The following is a 17655-nucleotide window of genomic DNA, read 5'->3' on the forward strand; positions in this document are numbered from 1 at the left end:
TTTATTACCTCCTTTCTTCCTCTTACCTTGGGTGCAATTTGCTCTTCTTTATTTCTAGTTTCTAAAAGTTTGAGTTCAGGTAATTGATTTGTCACCTTTCTTCTCATAGAAATTTTAGTGCTATTCTTTTCCTCTAAACACCTGTTTATCTGCAACTCACAAATTTTGATATATTGGTTTTTTATTTCAATTCAGTGCAAAATACTTTCTTTTTTACAGACTTATTTATTTATGCATACAAGAGCTGGGGTGCAGGCCAGAGATACAGGGGGTGGGGTGAAAGGACTCACCAGAGACAGAGTGGGGAACAGAACAGGCAGACTGACTGAAATACACTGCTGAGGGGAGCAGCGGGCAAAACAGGAAAGGTCTGCTTCGCCATGTGGGTTTCTCTCTGGCTGGCCAGGGATCGAACTCATGCTGCAGAGGCTGTGGATTGCTTCATAGTGCGGTGCTTAACCCGTTGCACCACCAGGGAGGCCCTCAATGCAAAATAATTTCTTATTTCCTTTTTCAGTTGTTCTTCAACCCATAAGTTATTTTGAAGCATTTTCTGTTTGTTTGTTGATTGGTTTCTGAACATTTGAGTGTTCCCAGATATTTTTCTATTATTTTATCATTTAATTCCACTGTGTTCAGCTAACTTACTCTGCAGGATCTGAAACATTTAACTTTATTGAGTTGTGTTATGTGGTCCAGAATTTATTCTATTTTGAAAAATGTTCGATGTGCACTTGAAAAGAATGTGTATTCTGCTGCTGGTAAGTATTCCATAAGTGTCACATAGGTCAAGTTGTTTGATACAAGTGTTCTTCAAGACTTCTATACCCTTACTGGCTTTTGATTTGTTTTATCAATTACTGAAGGAGAAGTTTTAAAATCCTTACCATAAATGGCTATTCTTGCAGTTCTTTGTGGTTTGGTTTATATAACACTAAGCATTGCAATGTCCTTTTGATTAATTTACTCTGCTCGGGTTTCCTCTTCTGTCCTATAGCCTGGAAATTCTAAGTTTTAAGTCATGGAAGTTCTAATACTCTATTTCCCCAGTGTTGCATGTTGCCCAATGGGTGAAACATTTTGGTTTTTATTTTTACTGAATTTTAACTGACTAAAAGTGAAAATCTTGATGGCAGCAATTTTGCATATACTTAAGGAAGATGTGAGAGCTATAGCTGTGAAGGCGCACACTAAAGAGGAAACCAGGAGAAGGGAGCAAACCCAGCAAGGAGGCCAGTGTGGCTAGAGCAAAGACAGTGAGGAGTGTAGCAAGAGATGAAGCCAAGGATCTTTCAGTTCACCTCAGCAAAAACAACTCAAAGACTCTGCAAAGAATAAATCTGGTTACCAGAGGGAACAGAGGGGAAAGAGGAAGGGATAGGGTTTTGGCACAGGAAATTTGGAAAGAGTAAAGCCATCCCTGGCTTACTATGAACAAGATAGGAGCCACTGCAGGATGTTAAGCAGAGGAATAACATGCTCAGACTTCTGTTTTAAAATGTTTATGCTGTCTACAGTACATAAACCATAAAAGGGTAGGATAGAAGCAGGCATATCAGTGAGGAGCTATAAATACTAGAAATTAATTATGAAAGTTGGACCAGGATGACAGCAGTGGAGATGGTGAAAACTGTACAGATTCTGATTATATTTACAGATAGAACCAACAGGTTTGCTGCAGAGAATGAAAGAAATCAAGAGCAACCTGCTATTATTTACATTATAGTGCATCCTATTTCTCATTTGATACATTTTCTCCTTTTCCTTTTCTAATAGTCCAGCACATATAAATTCCTGTGATATGAATTCCTGACATATTTTTTAGTCAGTTGTTTACATATCTACATAAATTTGGGTTATATTTTTATACCTCTATATGTGCATATACTTCACTCACCTTCCTCCAGATTTCCTATGCTAATGCCCTATTCCTTCCTCGTTCCCCTCTGTTCCCTCTGGTAACCAGATTTATTCTTTGCAGAGTCTTTTGAATTGTTTGTGCTATGCTTTTGTAGTACATGTTTTTTTGTTATTTATATTCCACAGATAAGTGAAATCATCAAATAACTGCTTTTCACTTTCTGATTTATTTCACTTAACATAATCACCCAGGGCCTCCCTGGTGGCACAGAGATTAAAGACACAGTGCTGTCAAGCTATCACCAGCCACTACAGCACGAATTCGATCCCCTGCTGGTCAGGGAGAAACTCACATTGAGCAGCAGACCTCTCCTGTCTTGCCCACTGCTCCCCTCAGCAGTGTATTTCAGTAGATCTGCCTGTTCTGCTCCCCACTCTCTCTGGTGAATCCTCTCACCTCCAGCACCTTTGGTCTACACCCCAGTTCTTGTATGCATAAATAAATTTAAAAAAAAAAGAACATAATCACCCAAGATGCATCCATTTTATCCCCAAAGGCACTATTTCATCTTTTTAAATAGTTGTGTAGTATTCCATTGAATATATATTCCACAATTTTTTTCAGTTGTCTGTCATTGGGCACTTAAGTTGGCTCTATGACTTGTTAATTGTCGATAGTGTTGCCATGAACATAGGAGTGCATAAACCTTTTCATATTAGTGTTTTCATATTCTTTGGGTAAATATCTAACAGTGGTATTGCTGGATGATATGGTATTTTTCATTTTTATTTTTTAAATGATATCTTCGTATCATTTTCCATAGAGGCTGCATCAAATTACATTTCCCCCAATAGTAGATGAGTGTTCCTCTTTCTCTACATCCTTGCCAACATTTGTTAGTTCTATTCTTTTTTTTTTATATGGGCTATTCTCACGGGAATGAGGTGATATCTCATTTTGCTTTTGATTAGCATTTCCCCTATAATAAATACTGTTGAACAATTTTTCATGTGCTTGTAGTCCATCTAAATGTTTTCTTCAGAAAAGTGTCTATTTAGATATTTTGCCCATTTTTTGATTGGATAATTTGGGGTTTTCTTTGTTGTTGTTGGGTTGTATAAGTACTTTATATAATTTTTTTCCTTAAAGATTTATTTTTTACTTATGCAAACAAGAACTGGGGTGTAAGTCAGAGGTGTGGAGGGTGAGAGGATCACCAGAGAGAGTGGGGAGCAGAACAGGCAGATGTACTGAAATACACTGTTGAGGGGAGCAGCGGGCAAGACAGGAGAGGTCTTCTGCATTATGTGGGTTGCTCCCTGGTGGGCCGGGGATTAAACTTGCTGTAGTGGCTGGCAGTAGCTTGATAGCGCTGGTTTTTTTTTGTGTGTGTGTTTTTAAAGATTTATTTATACAAGCACTGGGTACAGTCAGAAGCGCAGGAGTGTGAGAGAATTCACCAGAGCCAGAACAGGGAACAGAACAGGCAGACTGACGAAGTACACTGCTGAGGGGAGTAGGGGGCGATAGGAGAGGTCTGCGTGCCATGTGGGACCCTCGCCTGGTGGCGCTGCAGAGGCTGAGGGCGGCTTTGCAACCCATCACTCAACAGCTCGACTGCTGTGCCACACCACCAGGGAGGCCCAATAGCATTGTTTTTAACCCCTGCACCACCAGGGAGGCCCAGTACTTTACATACTTTTAAAATGAATCTCTTGTCAAATATATGATGTGCAAATATTTTCTGCCAATCTGCATGTTGCCTTTTTGTTTTTGTGATAGTTTCTTTTGAGGTACAAAAGTTTTTTAGTTTGATGTTGCACTACTTATTTAATTTTGGTTTCCTTTGCTATTGGGGTTGTATTCCCAAATACATCTTTGTGATTGATATCTATTAGTCTATCTCCTATGCTTTCTTTTAAGTATCTTATGGTTTTAGGTCTTATATCTAAATATTTTAATCCATTTTGAATAAATTATTGTAATGGATTTAAGTTTTTATTTTGGCATGTGTATATTTCTTGGGTATAAGACCCATATTAAAGCATATGGAACTCTTTTCTCAACTTGCTAAGGGTTGAAGTGCAGTCCTCTGTCACAGGATTGGTGCTCTAACATAGGTTAGAGTAGCCAACCTCTGGGTTTCATAGGGTGGGGGCCTCAGAATTTATGTTTAAATTAATATACAGAAGGCCCTCCCTCACTACCATTCTAAAAATAGAGATACAAACTGCCTTATCACTAACAATGATGCTTGACAAATAGCTCAGCCTAAGTCCCAGATTGCTGGGTTGTAGAACAAATAGGTGAGGAAACCAGTCCTACAACAGGCAGTATATGAACTTGGTTGGTATGTACCTGACTCAACTTGTCTCTGGCTTTACATAAAGAACTAAATTGGTTTTGGCTTTGCTATTGATGAACCCCAACCATTGGCTATCTTGAGCAGCTCAGGGAACAAAGTAACAGTTAAACTTGGTAAGTCAGTTTTACATTTAGGTAGAAGAAGGTTCTAAAGTTGCACAAAATATACATCAGTCAGCAAATGTCTGCCTGACACTTAAACCAATCTGAACCACTCAGAACTACTTACCAATCAGAATTCTATGGAGTGGGAAGACAGGAGGCAGCGGAGAAGTCCATAAATCCATAATCCATTAGGTCTCTGGCTTATGAAAGAGAAGACACAGAAAGATTTTTCTCGATACAAAATGCACAAAGAATCTATGGTTTCAAGATTTGGGAAGAGTAAGTCTTTCTGTGAGGATGAGGTGGCTAATAACCATTGACAACTAAGAAGGGGCTTCCAGGGGCTAGAGTATAATGAAAGGGAGAAAGACTGTAGATTAGAAAAGATAAATACACCATAAATATGCCATATGGTATGTATACACCATATACACCATAAACACACCATACACCATTCACAGAGTGAATGGAAGAGAATGAAGATATTCTATGCACCCTGCAGGTAAAACTAGGGCCTGTGCTTTAAGCCACTGCTGCAAAAATACATGGATATGATCTTAGAATTGTATCTCCACATGACAGAATTTGTATCATCATCATCATCATCACCATAAATAGCCTCAATATTATTGGCAATAAAATTATCTTTAATCAAGGTGACCCACCAGCCAACTGAGCCAGAGCCAAGATCCTCTTCCAAGTAGAACAACCATAGGCCAATTTGTACAGTATTAGATGCCCAGTGATGCTGATGAATCTCACATAAAATGTATGACACATGACTTTAGTTACCAGAACAAAACTGGTAAGAGTGACATTCACAATGATGATATAGTCCACAAAACACAGAAAATAAGAGTATTTCAATCAAATGGCAAAAAAAATATTTTTAGTAAAAATTAGCAAATTCTCTCTTCTCTTAAATAGTCTCTTCCAGTTCTATCCATGTTGCCACACATGGCAGAAGTTTATCTTTTGTATTGCTGAATAGTATTCCATTGTCACACCTATGAGGAAAAACCTATATTGTGGGAAAAAAAAAACAAGGTACATCATTAATATAAATAAGTATATAAAAAAAGCAATCTCTACCACTTATTGACTGTTTTATTCACTTGACTTAATTCTTTTCTGTTTGAAGAAAACAGAACCTTTGAAGAAAACTTCCCAGATTTACAAAGATATTAAGTAATATAACTAGGGAGTAGATGAGGCAGGATTCCAACCCAGATTTGTCAGATTTCAAGATTTATGCACTTAATCACTGAACTAAACAAGTTTGCTTTAAATTTTGTTTTAGTTTTTAGGGAGAAATCAAGAAACATAATCCTTCAGGAGTTCTACTCTGTATCTGTACACAATTCTTCCAGATGGATAAGTCTTAGGAAATGGGAATGAGAAAGGCCCTGGTAGGAGTTCATGTTGGAGAGATCCTCCTCTTATAGCAAAGGTCCCAAGTCCCACTCTCCGTGGATAAACCTGCCTCTCAAACTACACCCATCTTAGACATGAGTGGGATGTCATCTCTGAACATCTTAAAAAGCTAAGTATTGGTCTCCCTAGGCTAGGGTGGATCCTCAGGTTGCAGATTCTGCTTCACATGTCTTTAACCTGCATAAAACTAGGAACTGTGGGTGGGGCAATTGGATTAGAGAACATTATCAATCCCTAAGACCTTAGTCACCATGTAATAGTCATATAAAATAATTACTCTATTTGCCCTTGCTATTATCTTGCTAAGCTCATGATCTATTGTCCCTAATTCAAGACATCAATCCTTATGGAAGAAATCCTTCCACTGAAGAAGTGAGACCCTGCAGATATGGTTTTCCAGATTAGAGTCCAAATGTTCAGAGCTTATTTGGGTATTCTGAATAGTTCCAGAACACCCAAACTCAGAAGCATAATTGGTGCCATAGGCAAGGAATTAGTACATAGGTGGAGAGACTTTAATTACAATAAGTAAAATAAACACAATTGATTTTTAAAGGGAAAACAAATGAAATTACCATAGATAATGGCAAAAATCAATAAAAGCAATTAATACAAAATTAATAAGATCTAAATCTGATAGCAAAAACTCATTGAGGTCCTGGATTAATTTTTCCATAGTTATACTCAAAAGTGGCATCAGAGGCTGCACAAGAGAAAAACTTTGTCAATATTCTCTTAACACAGAAGGCATGAAAAATCAGCTTTATTGGGTATTGCTAAGTATGTTTGTCCCTAGTTAAAATTGACAATGCATTTAGGATAGATGTATATTCATATTTATACATTTGTGTATGTGTGTATATGCATGCAAAATGCATCCTGGGTAATCCTAAAGAGATAATCCTCAGTATCCTTTCAAATAGGAATGCAGCAAGATCTTTGAAATGGAGTAATGGAAATTTCCAGGCTAAAAATTAATCCCAAACCAATATAATTTCATTGAAGACACAGGGCCTTCCATGTGATTGACCTTTAATAATGTATATTCACTCTGAATGGAGAGAGAGAGAGAGAGAGAGAGAGAGAGAGAGAGAGAGAGAAAGTCTTCAACAATTTTCCTGCTACCCAAGCCCAGGGTCAAGCTTCACTACATATCTAGTTTCATTACACTGTTTACACACAGTCTGGACTGCCTCACCTGGGGCTTACCTGCAATGGTAGGCAAGCAGTGCTGGGATGGACTGCCAAACCATTGGAAGTACATGTCCAGAAAAAAAAGGCCATAGAAAGTCCTCAAAAAATGCTGATGAAGTAAAATTAATTTCTGAGAATCACTAGTTGAAGAAATAAGTTTGGTTACTTTAAATTCATACTTAACAATGACTTTCCCTTCCCCTTTAAAAATACCTTATAAATTATTCTTTTATTTACCAAAATTGGTTCTAAATGCTTATGAATGATTCCAATATTTTCACCTACCAAATGACATTCAATAGGATGTAAGATTCTGAAGGCTCTAAAAGAAGTGTGCCACCCAGATTTTTTAGCCTAAACTATAGCCTTTCAGGAAAATTCCTTTGTACAAATTCCACACTGTTAAAAAAAAAAAAAATCACCCACCTTACTTAACAATCATACTTTGGAAATTATCAAAACACAAATCTAGATTCTAGCCTCAGTCATCTTCATCCAGTTGGTACATTTCCAAATCCTTCAGGGAACAATCTCTTCTCTGGTATTCACCACAGGTTATTGCTATTGTGGCCACCCGGACCTTTTAGTGTCTTGAGACCCAGCCTTCAGAAGTGGCCCTGAGTAGATTTCATCTGGTGATCCCAGATGATACATCTCAGATCTGTACACACATCATGGAAGCCCCATACCACAGCTTGAACACTGCAGGCTACTCTTTGGATACTCTTTCTCTAGTCCATGGATTCTGAGATATCAAGAATGATACAGCAAAATTAGATGGAATCTTGTAATGGGAGCATTCTCAGCTGGTGTACTGAGTGGTTCCATCCTTTCCATGAACTTTTCACAGTAGAAAAAAAAAAAAAGAAACATTTAAGGCAAGTTTCCAAAGTCCAAAACTTCTGGCCTCTGATTTCACTGAGGCATAGAGACTGCCAAGAAGCAACAGTTAAGAATCATCTCCAGGAACCATCACACCCAAAACCTACTGATAACCTCAACTAATCAGTTTAATCCTAGAAATAAGGAGGGAAAGAAAATAAAATATGTTAAATTCTTATCAGATGCTAATATTATCCTAATATTATCTCATCTATTTCCCACATGTCTGACATTATCCTGACATTTCCTCACAGGTGTGGAAATAGAGACTCAGATTTAGAAACTTGCCCAAGGTATTACAAGTAGTGTAAGTTGGAGCTGTGATACAAAAACAGTCCTTCTTACTGAAAAGTCAACATTCTTCCTACAGAATCATACTATGAGAACAGTTCTCTAAACTGCCTTCAGAGAAAACGAGACACATATATACAGGTGTCCCTGGATCAATTCCAGGTATCATCTCTGAGTTCATTGAGAAACCCCAAAACAGGGGTTACTCAGAGTCTCAGCACAGAGAAAATATTTGATTTTTTAAAAGATTTATTTATTTATTTATTTATTTATTTATTTATTTATTTATTTATACAAGCACTGGGTACAGTCAGAAACGTGGGACGGTGAGAGAATTTACCAGAGCCAGAGCGGGGAGCAGAACAGGTAGACTGACAAAGTACACTGCTGAGGGGAGCAGAGGGCAGCAGGAGAGGTCTGCGCGCTGAAAATATTTGATTCTTATATAGACACAGATCTACTTTGGTCTGAAAGCAAGTACTTTAGGAATTCCCTTTGGACATGATGGGAAGTTAAAGCAAACTACTTTAATTTGAAGAAGGCATCCCTTAAAGAGAATGAGGCATGGAAACAAAATTAAGCTGACATTCAGTAGAAAAATAAAAACTAGGATTTTTACAGGAACAAGTAAAGCTGTTTTTAACATTTTAAGATATAGTGTCCCCCTCGATATAATCCAGTGATTAATAGTCATAAACATCACCAAATGGACTTAAAATCAAAGAACCTAGTAGTTGCTGAGAACCCTGAGCACAGTGGATATAGAATAAGCAGAGGTTGACAAGATGAGCAGAAGAGAGCAAGAAGGAGGCCCAGACCCAGAGAAATGGAGTGGCTGAGACTGTGTCCCTGCTCTGGTCTCCAGGCCTCCCTCTCATTGGACTGAGTGGCCTTGCAGAAGCCAAGCAGGCAAAAGTCTCTGCAGGTGTCAACAAATTGATCGTTAGAAACCATCACTTCCATATGATAGCACCATAACTGTGCTCCAGATTTTGAGCTGAAATGTTCTGGCATGTGTCTATTTGTACCCTGACACTAATAATGCTTTGTGGTTATTATAGAGGGAAAACTGAGCAATTGAGAAGAAAACTTAAGGTCTCACACTGTAACAACTAAAAGTTAGTTGTACAACTCTGTGACTAAAAACCACCTTTAAAGGTACACTTTAAAAGACTGAATTTTCTGGTAGGGGAATCATTATCTCAATAAAATTACTTCTTTTAAAGAATTATTGCCTGTTTAATAATTTATAATGCTTTTGCCAGAGAAGTAGTCTTTCTGCCTTCAAAGATCTACTGTTGCCTCCTAATTTAGTTTTATCAAGTATGATTGAGTGCTCCTATGTAGAAAACCTTGTGCTAGATGTTATAAAATAGTTCTTAAAAGGTGCTGGCAATAATTATATAGTTGTTATTATTATACAGTATATTATTATACTATATATGTATATATAGTATACATAATTATACACTTCTTATATGCCAGGTAGATACTAAGCAATTTCACACTTTAAGTAACCTCTACCGGGTGGTGGATGTTATTATTCCTATTACAAAAATTGGGAAACTAAGGTCTTAGGAACACAGCCAGTGAAAGACAGAACAGAGCTTTGAACTCAAGTCTCCTTAACTCCCACATCTATGCTTGTATCTACTATACTAAACCAGTTAGGAAAAGAAGCAGAATCTGAACACAAAGAGTAATCAGTGAAATTCTAAGAACTGGCAAGTCATAGAAACAGTTTCAAAGTTGTAAACAGAATCCATTAGTTGCAGAAGAAGTGCAGCTTTCAAAATCAGCTTTCCGAATGGATCTCAGTAGGTTGTCTAAGGGTCTGAAAGTCCTCCAGACACAACAGCCATTGCAACAAAACAAGCATAACAAATGCACACACATGACAATGACCATGCCATCCAAAGGGCAACATGACGTCTGCTCCAGGACCTCCTGACTGTGAGAGCAATGGCTATATCTCAGTGGTATACCCACTAACATTAGGTGAACACTCACTCATTCTAAATGTTTTCTAAGTTCTGGGTACTGTCTAGATGATGGGATGAATAAGATATGATGGGTCCTTGAAGGAGCACCCGAATAGGAATTATGCTGTCACTTTCTCGCTGTGATTTTAAACAAATTATTAATTTCTCTGTTTTTGTTTTCTTATCTGTAAAATAATAATGACAACAACACCGACCTTATTCTATTGTGAAGAATAGGTAAGTATATAAAACCATCATTTGAGGAGATTGTAAGCACTTGATGATACCTGCTCCTCTCATCTCCTGCTGATGAAGTACAGCAAAGCTGATTCTCTCTGCCTGGTTCAGCTCTCTGATTATTTCTCCTTCCCTCAGGTATTATATCTGACATACTTTATGTATATAAATGACATTTTCTCAAGGGTCCAGGCCCAAAGCTACCTGATCGCAGGATAGGTAGAGGCTGGAAGAAACCCACTTTAATTTCCTCCTAAATACTTTCGAAAACACTAATGATATGAATAACCTATTGATATACTTTTATAGACTAGAAAGGAGCCTCATAGAGTCAAAGATATGCTTCTTTCCTTCCTGGCTGACAGCTCTCCCTGTGTTTCTCTTTTCATGTTTTGTGTGTTTGGGTAGGAATGACACTCCTGTTAACAGTGCATAATCTTTGCATAATAGGTACATGTAGTAGATATACAGAGGTAGTATGTATGTGTGTGTGGGTACACACGTGTATAACATGTATGTGTTAGTATAAATGTATGTTTATATGTATGTATGTGTAAAAATTAATGATATATTCTAGTATAACGATTAAGAGAAAGAACATTATGATAGATATGGGTTCAAATCCTTATTCCTCCAGCTATGAGCTGTGTCACCTTAGAGGGGATTCTAATGCTCTCTGAACCTGTTTCTTCATCCGTAAAATGGGATAAACAATAAAAATCTCAGAGAAATGTTTTGAATATTAATGAGATGCTCGGTGAAAAGTATTCAGCACAATATCTAGCACAAAGTAAATTCTCAAAAAATGGTAGTGGTGGGCCAGGCTCATTTTCAATTAAATAAGAATTTATAGCATGTCTTTCAAGTGTCTTACACTGTGCTACTTTTTGTGGGTACAACATAAAGGGAATGAATAACATGACTCCTCTAAAACAGTCTCTGCTTTTAACAAGTTTATGACCCTGAAAAAAAATATCCTCCAATATGTCCTCATATTGGAAGGAGGGCCGGTACCAGCCTTTCTGCAATCAACTCAAAAATAGAATGTGAAGAAGTAGGAAGGTAAACACGAGGAAATGAATCAGTTCATCCCACAGAGGGCAGCACCCACAAACAAGGGCAGCTATATAAGGGCCACTATTTCAATCCATTGTCACCCTGCAAGCTGCATCAGGCTTTATCCTACTTGTTCCTTTGGTGAACCAGGTGAGAACAAATTCATCCAGCTACATTTATGGATACTTAATTGGTTGTTGTCCATGGCAGGAATCCAGGAGTCTGAGCTAAGGCAGAGTTAATATATATTTGGCCTTTGATTTTTGTTTCTTTCTTTTTCATTTTGTTTGTGTATTTGTTTGGTTAGCTTAGTTTATTCTGGAATCTCTTTAGAACAAATTCATCATTGCAGAGAAGACTAAAGCAATTAGAAGTTTTCCTTCTTCTGGGTGAATCCACAGTCTCCTCCTAGTCTTAATCTGCATGCCATCTTTTCTGTGTTTTCCAGCATGAATAGGGAGAGGTCAGCACTATCCTTGTACACTATCACTATCCTTGTATAGCACCAGTTCCCAAAGCTCCAAACTTTAATCATCCACTAGTCAAACGATTGCCTGTATTGCTGAGCATTTTCCTCTGGCTAATGAGGAGAACAGTAAATTCCTGAGCACTGATGAGATCTGCATCACCATGCTTCTAAAGAAATAGTGCTGGCACACTCTGCTTATTTCTTATTTGCTGAAGGTCTTAACAGCACAGTTTAACTTCTAGCACCCAGAGGGGAAGTAGGTATGCATGATAGAAGGTCCGTCACTTGTGACTCAAGAAAAGCAGTGCAACAAGCGAGAGAGACTAAGGAGTATATATGGGTGATTCTGAAACGTTGGAAGCTTCAGAACACCAAAGTACACAAAGCATGGAGACATTTTACATAGACTATATTCACCCAGGACATGATGATCTGAGGTCTAGTCCCAGTTTGACTGGCAACATACCATCACTTGATTTTAGGAAAGTAACTCAAAGTTAACAAAATTTATTCCCACAGTGTAGATGTTGTATCATCCCTGACCCATCCTCACTTGTTGAGGTATTTCAGGTTTAAAAGGGACAAGAGATTTAAAAATCTCTTGATGACTAATATTAAAATCAGAATTTCTTATAAATTAAAGGAAAAAAGTTAATAATAAGATCTTCTTTATTTATCTCTTCAGATTCTCTTAAACTTGCAAAAAGATGACCAACCTCTTGAGAAGTGTTGTCACTGTCATAGATGTCTTCTACTCATATACCAACCAAGATGGAGAATGTGGCACACTGAGCAAGGATGAGCTAAAGGAACTTCTGGAAAAAGAGTTTCGTCCAATTCTGAAGGTAAGAACCATGTGCTGCAAAGGTTCAGTGCTTCTAATGTTATATTACACAAGATTAGGTAAAAAGTGCACAGTCTCAATGGTCTTTGAGAAAACTCTATAAGCAGTGTGTTTGGGACACTGGAAAGTCTATTGAGACAGTATTGATTTTTAGAAAGGAAAATGTTTTCCCCTTACTTTCCTGTGCACTTCCATCATGTAGACTCCAGACTTTTTCATGCCCTCAGGCTTCCCCTTCTGAAAAAAACAGAACATAAATTTTTGCTAAGACATAAATAAATCGCTCTGTCAAAAAAAGGAAGAAAACATAAATATAGGACTCAATTATTAAGTTAAAAATTCTACATCCTAACATAGTATATGCATGTAATGTTTGATATTTGCATAAAACTGAAATATAGCAGATATTGAATTTGTTTTTTTCTTACTCCTTTCTAAAAGCCATAACTGAGTGTATAATCTTCTAGTTCTCTTCTTGGAGTCTTATTTTTTATTTGCTCTTCACATGTGCTGGGTTGCATTAGCTCCCTTCACCTAAAGTAATCCTTGATAGAATGAAAAACACCTAAAGTCAGACACCCACAATTCCACAGATGAGGTGAGTGTGTGAGCAAAGCTGATAAGTTCTTCTTTGGTGTATTACTTGCACACAGAACCCAGATGATCCAGATACAGTGGATGTCATCATGCATTTGCTGGATCGAGATCATGACCGAAGACTGGACTTTACCGAGTTTCTTCTGATGGTATTCAAGCTAGCTATGGCTTGCAACAAGGTTCTCAGCAAGGAATACTGCAAAGCTTCAGGGTCAAAGAAGCGTAGACGTGGTCACCGACACCGAGAGCAAGAAAGTGAAACAGAAGAGGAAGAAGAGGATACATCAGGACAACAATCAGGTTACAGATACTCAAGTTGGCGTGAAGGAGAGGAGCATGGTTATAGTTCTGAGGGCTCAAGGGGGACTGTGAAACATAGACGTGGATCTGTCTCCAGGAGGCTGGGAAGACAAGGTGGTTTATCTAGCTCAGGTAACCAAGAGGGAGCTGAGAAAAGGCGCCGTGGGTCTAGCTCTGGTCACTCATGGAGTAGTAGCAAAGAAAGACATGATTCCACCTCTGGAGAACTGGAGGGGGAAAAAAACGAGTCCCGTAGCCCTTCTAGGGGCTCTTGGGAGGATTATGAATATGGATCTAAAAGTGGGGGGAAGAAAGGTAATGGTGGTCTATCACAAGGATTGGAGGTTAGTAGACATGAATCAAACTCTACTCAGTCAAGAAAGAGTGGAGGAAAAAAGTCTGAATCTAGCTCTAGTGTTTCAAGTGACAGTGAAAGGCAAAGCCAAGCATGTGGCTCCAGCAATTCAGGGGGCTGTGGAAGTCCACAAAATGCTTCTAGTTCTTGTCAGACAGGTAGATTTGGAGGACAAGGAAATCAATCTAACTGCACCTATTCAGGCTGTCAGTCAGGAAGTAGTGGAGGACAAGGTCATGGTTGTATCTCAGGAAGTCAGTCCTGTGGTTATCATCAACATAAGCCTAGCTCATGTAGTCAGTCTTCTAGCTCAAGGGGATGTGGATCTAGAGCATGTAGTCAACCTCAGAACTATGGAGGACAACAAGGAACAGGTTCTTGTTGTGGACAATATGGGTCTGGAGCAAGTCAGTCTTCCAGTTCTGGTCAACATGAGTCTGGTTCCTGTGGACACTCTAATCCAAAAAGGTCTGGTTCTAAATGTTGCCAACATGGGTCTGGATCAGGTCAGCCCTCTTGCTGTGGCCAACATGGGTCTGGATCAGGTCAGTCCTCTTCCTGTGGCCAACATGGGTCTGGATCAGGTCAGTCCTCTTGCTGTGGCCAACATGGGTCTGGATCAGGTCAACATGAATCTGGGTCGGGTCAGTCCTCTAGCTCTAGACAACATGGGTCTGGCTCAGGTCAATCCTCTGGTTCTAGTCAAGAGACAAGGTCAGGTCAGTCCTCTGGTGCTGGTCAACATGGGTCTGGCTCAGGTAAACATGAATCTGGCTCAGGTCAATCCTCTGGTTCTAGACAACATAGATCTAGCTCAGGTCAATCCTCTGGATCTAGACAACATGGGTCTGGCTCAGGTCAGTCCTCTGGTTCTAGTGAAGGGTCCAGCTCAGGTCAGTCCTCTGGTGGTAGTCAACATGGGTCTGGTACAAGTCAACATGAATCTGGCTCAGGTCAGTCCTCTGGCTCTAGACAACATGGATCTGGCTCAGGTCAGTCCTCTGGCTCTAGACAACATGGGTCTGGGTCAGGTCATTCATCCGGTTCTAGAGAGGGGTCCAGCTCAGGACAAGCCTCTGGCTCTAGACAGCATGGATCTGGCTCAGGGCAATCCTCTGGCTCTAGACAACATGGATCTGGTTCAGGTCATTCCTCTGGTTCTAGTGAAGGGTCCAGCTCAGGTCAGCCCTCTGGCTCTAGACAACATGGGTCTGGCTCAGGTCAGTCCTCTGGTTCTAGTGAAGGGTCCAGCTCAGGTCAGTCCTCTGGTGGTAGTCAACATGGGTCTGGTACAAGTCAACATGAATCTGGCTCAGGTCAGTCCTCTGGCTCTAGACAACATGGATCTGGCTCAGGTCAGTCCTCTGGCTCTAGACAACATGGGTCTGGGTCAGGTCATTCATCTGGTTCTAGAGAAGGGTCCAGCTCAGGACAAGCCTCTGGCTCTAGACAGCATGGATCTGGCTCAGGGCAATCCTCTGGCTCTAGACAACATGGATCTGGTTCAGGCCATTCCCCTGGTTCTAGTGAAGGGTCCAGCTCAGGTCAGCCCTCTGGCTCTAGACAACATGGGTCTGGCTCAGGTCAGTCCTCTGGTTCTAGTGAAGGGTCCAGCTCAGGTCAGTCCTCTGGTGGTAGTCAACATGGGTCTGGTACAAGTCAACATGAATCTGGCTCAGGTCAGTCCTCTGGCTCTAGACAACATGGATCTGGCTCAGGTCAGTCCTCTGGCTCTAGACAACATGGGTCTGGGTCAGGTCATTCATCCGGTTCTAGAGAGGGGTCCAGCTCAGGACAAGCCTCTGGCTCTAGACAGCATGGATCTGGCTCAGGGCAATCCTCTGGCTCTAGACAACATGGATCTGGCTCAGGTCATTCCTCTGGTTCTAGTGAAGGGTCCAGCTCAGGTCAGTCATCTGGTGTTAGTCAACACGGGTCTGGCTCAAGAGAACATAAATCTGGCTCAGGTCAGTCCTCTGGGTCTAAACAACATGGATCTGGCTCAGGTCAATCTTCTGGCTCTAGACAACATAGGTATGGGTCAGGCCAGTCTTCTGGTGCTGACCCACAAGGGTCTGGCTCAGGTCAGTCCTCTGGAATTGGCCAACATGGGTCAAGCTCTAGTCAGTCCTCTGGTATCGGACAACATGGATATGGCTCTGGTCAAACTTCTGGCACTAGAGAACATCAGTCTAGTTCAGGGAAGTCCTCTGATATTAAACAACAGGAAATAAACTCAGGTCAATCCACTAGTAATAGACAACATGAGTCTGGTTCAGGTAATTTGCCTAGTTTGGATCAAAATGGCTGTAGCTCAAGTCAATCCTCGGGGTATAGTCCAAACAGTACTGCACCAGGTCAGTCCTCAAAGTCTAGACAACATAGATCAGGAGATACTACGAGATATTCCCAATCTACTCACGGACAACACACACATACAGAATCCAGACCAAGTGAAAGAAGAGAATCCACTCACAGTGAGTCTTGTGACAGTGAGGGGCATTCTGGAGTATCACAGAGAAACTCAGGATCCACTCATGGCCATGGAGGAACTCAGCAGAGAGAATCAGTTTCGAAAAGTAGAGGGAGACAGGGAACTACACATGGACAGTCAGGAGATGCAACTAGACATACCCAGTCTGGCCAAGGACAATCCACAAAATCAAGGTCCAGTAGTGGAAGAAGGGGATCTAGTCAAAGTGAGTCAAGTGACAGTGAAAGTCACTCAGGAGTACCTCAGAGACACGCAAGTTCTAACCATGGGCATACAAGATCTCAGCAGGGAGAATCAGGATCGACAGGTAGAGGGAGACAAGGAACTACAAATGAGCTGTCAGGAGATAAATCTAGACATGCCCGTTCTGGTCATGAATTATCCAGAAAATCAGGGTCTACTAGTGGAAAAAGGGGATCTAGTGAAAGTCGGTCAAGTGACAATGAAAGGCATTCAGTAGTCTCTCAGAGACACTCAGGATCAACACAGGGCCATGCAGAAATTCAGCATAGAGAATCAGGATCGACAGGCAGAGGGACAGCAGGAATCACACATGGACAGTCAGGAGATATCACAGGGAATGCACAGTCTGGCCATGGACAACCTACACACTCAGGATCCAGTACAAGTGGAAGAAAGGCATCCGGTCACAACGAGTCTAGTGACAGTGAGAGGCTATCAGACGTCTCCCAGAGGCACTCAGGCTCCACACATGGCCAAACAGAATCTCAGCAGGGAGAGTCAGGATCACCAGGTAGCAGCAGGCACAGAATCACTCATGGACAAGCAGGAGATACAGCTAGACAGGCCCAGTCCAGTCATGGGCAGTCTGCAAAATCAGGGTCCAGAGGTGGAAGAAGGGCATCTAGTCAAAGTGAGTCAAGTGACAGTGAAACGCACTCGGGAGTCTCTCAGAGACACTCAGGTTCCACTCGTGGCCATGCAGGATCTCAGCAGGGAGAGTCAGGATCTACAGTAAAAGGAAGACAGGGAACCACTCATGCACAATTAGGAGAAACCACAGGGCATACACAGTCTGGCCATGGACAATCTACACACTCAGGGTCCAGTACAACTGCAAGTAGAGGTTCTACTCCTAGCCAAGCCAGGGACAGTCAGAGGCACTCAGGAAGCTCCCAAACACAGTCAGGAACTACTCATGGCCATTCCGGATCTCAACATGGAGAGTC

General features: G+C 40.5%; 1 protein-coding gene across 1 annotated transcript; it reads left to right on the plus strand.

Annotated features, from left to right (window-relative positions):
- The first annotated feature begins 11521 nt into the window (after positions 1-11521).
- LOC119236859 (filaggrin-2-like) lies at positions 11522-16205 on the plus strand. The gene is made up of 7 exons (XM_037500810.1): positions 11522-11556; positions 12561-12720; positions 13373-14672; positions 14730-14832; positions 14884-15134; positions 15228-15515; positions 15574-16205. The coding sequence occupies exons 2-7, from the start codon at positions 12583-12585 to the stop codon at positions 16203-16205; spliced, it is 2712 nt and encodes a 903-aa protein (XP_037356707.1). The 5' UTR covers positions 11522-11556; positions 12561-12582.
- Positions 16206-17655: the final 1450 nt, after the last annotated feature.

Source organism: Talpa occidentalis, unplaced genomic scaffold, assembly GCF_014898055.3.
Source record: "Talpa occidentalis isolate TD23 unplaced genomic scaffold, MPIMG_talOcc4v2.1 talOcc4.9, whole genome shotgun sequence".
Taxonomy (NCBI): Eukaryota; Metazoa; Chordata; class Mammalia; order Eulipotyphla; family Talpidae; genus Talpa; species Talpa occidentalis.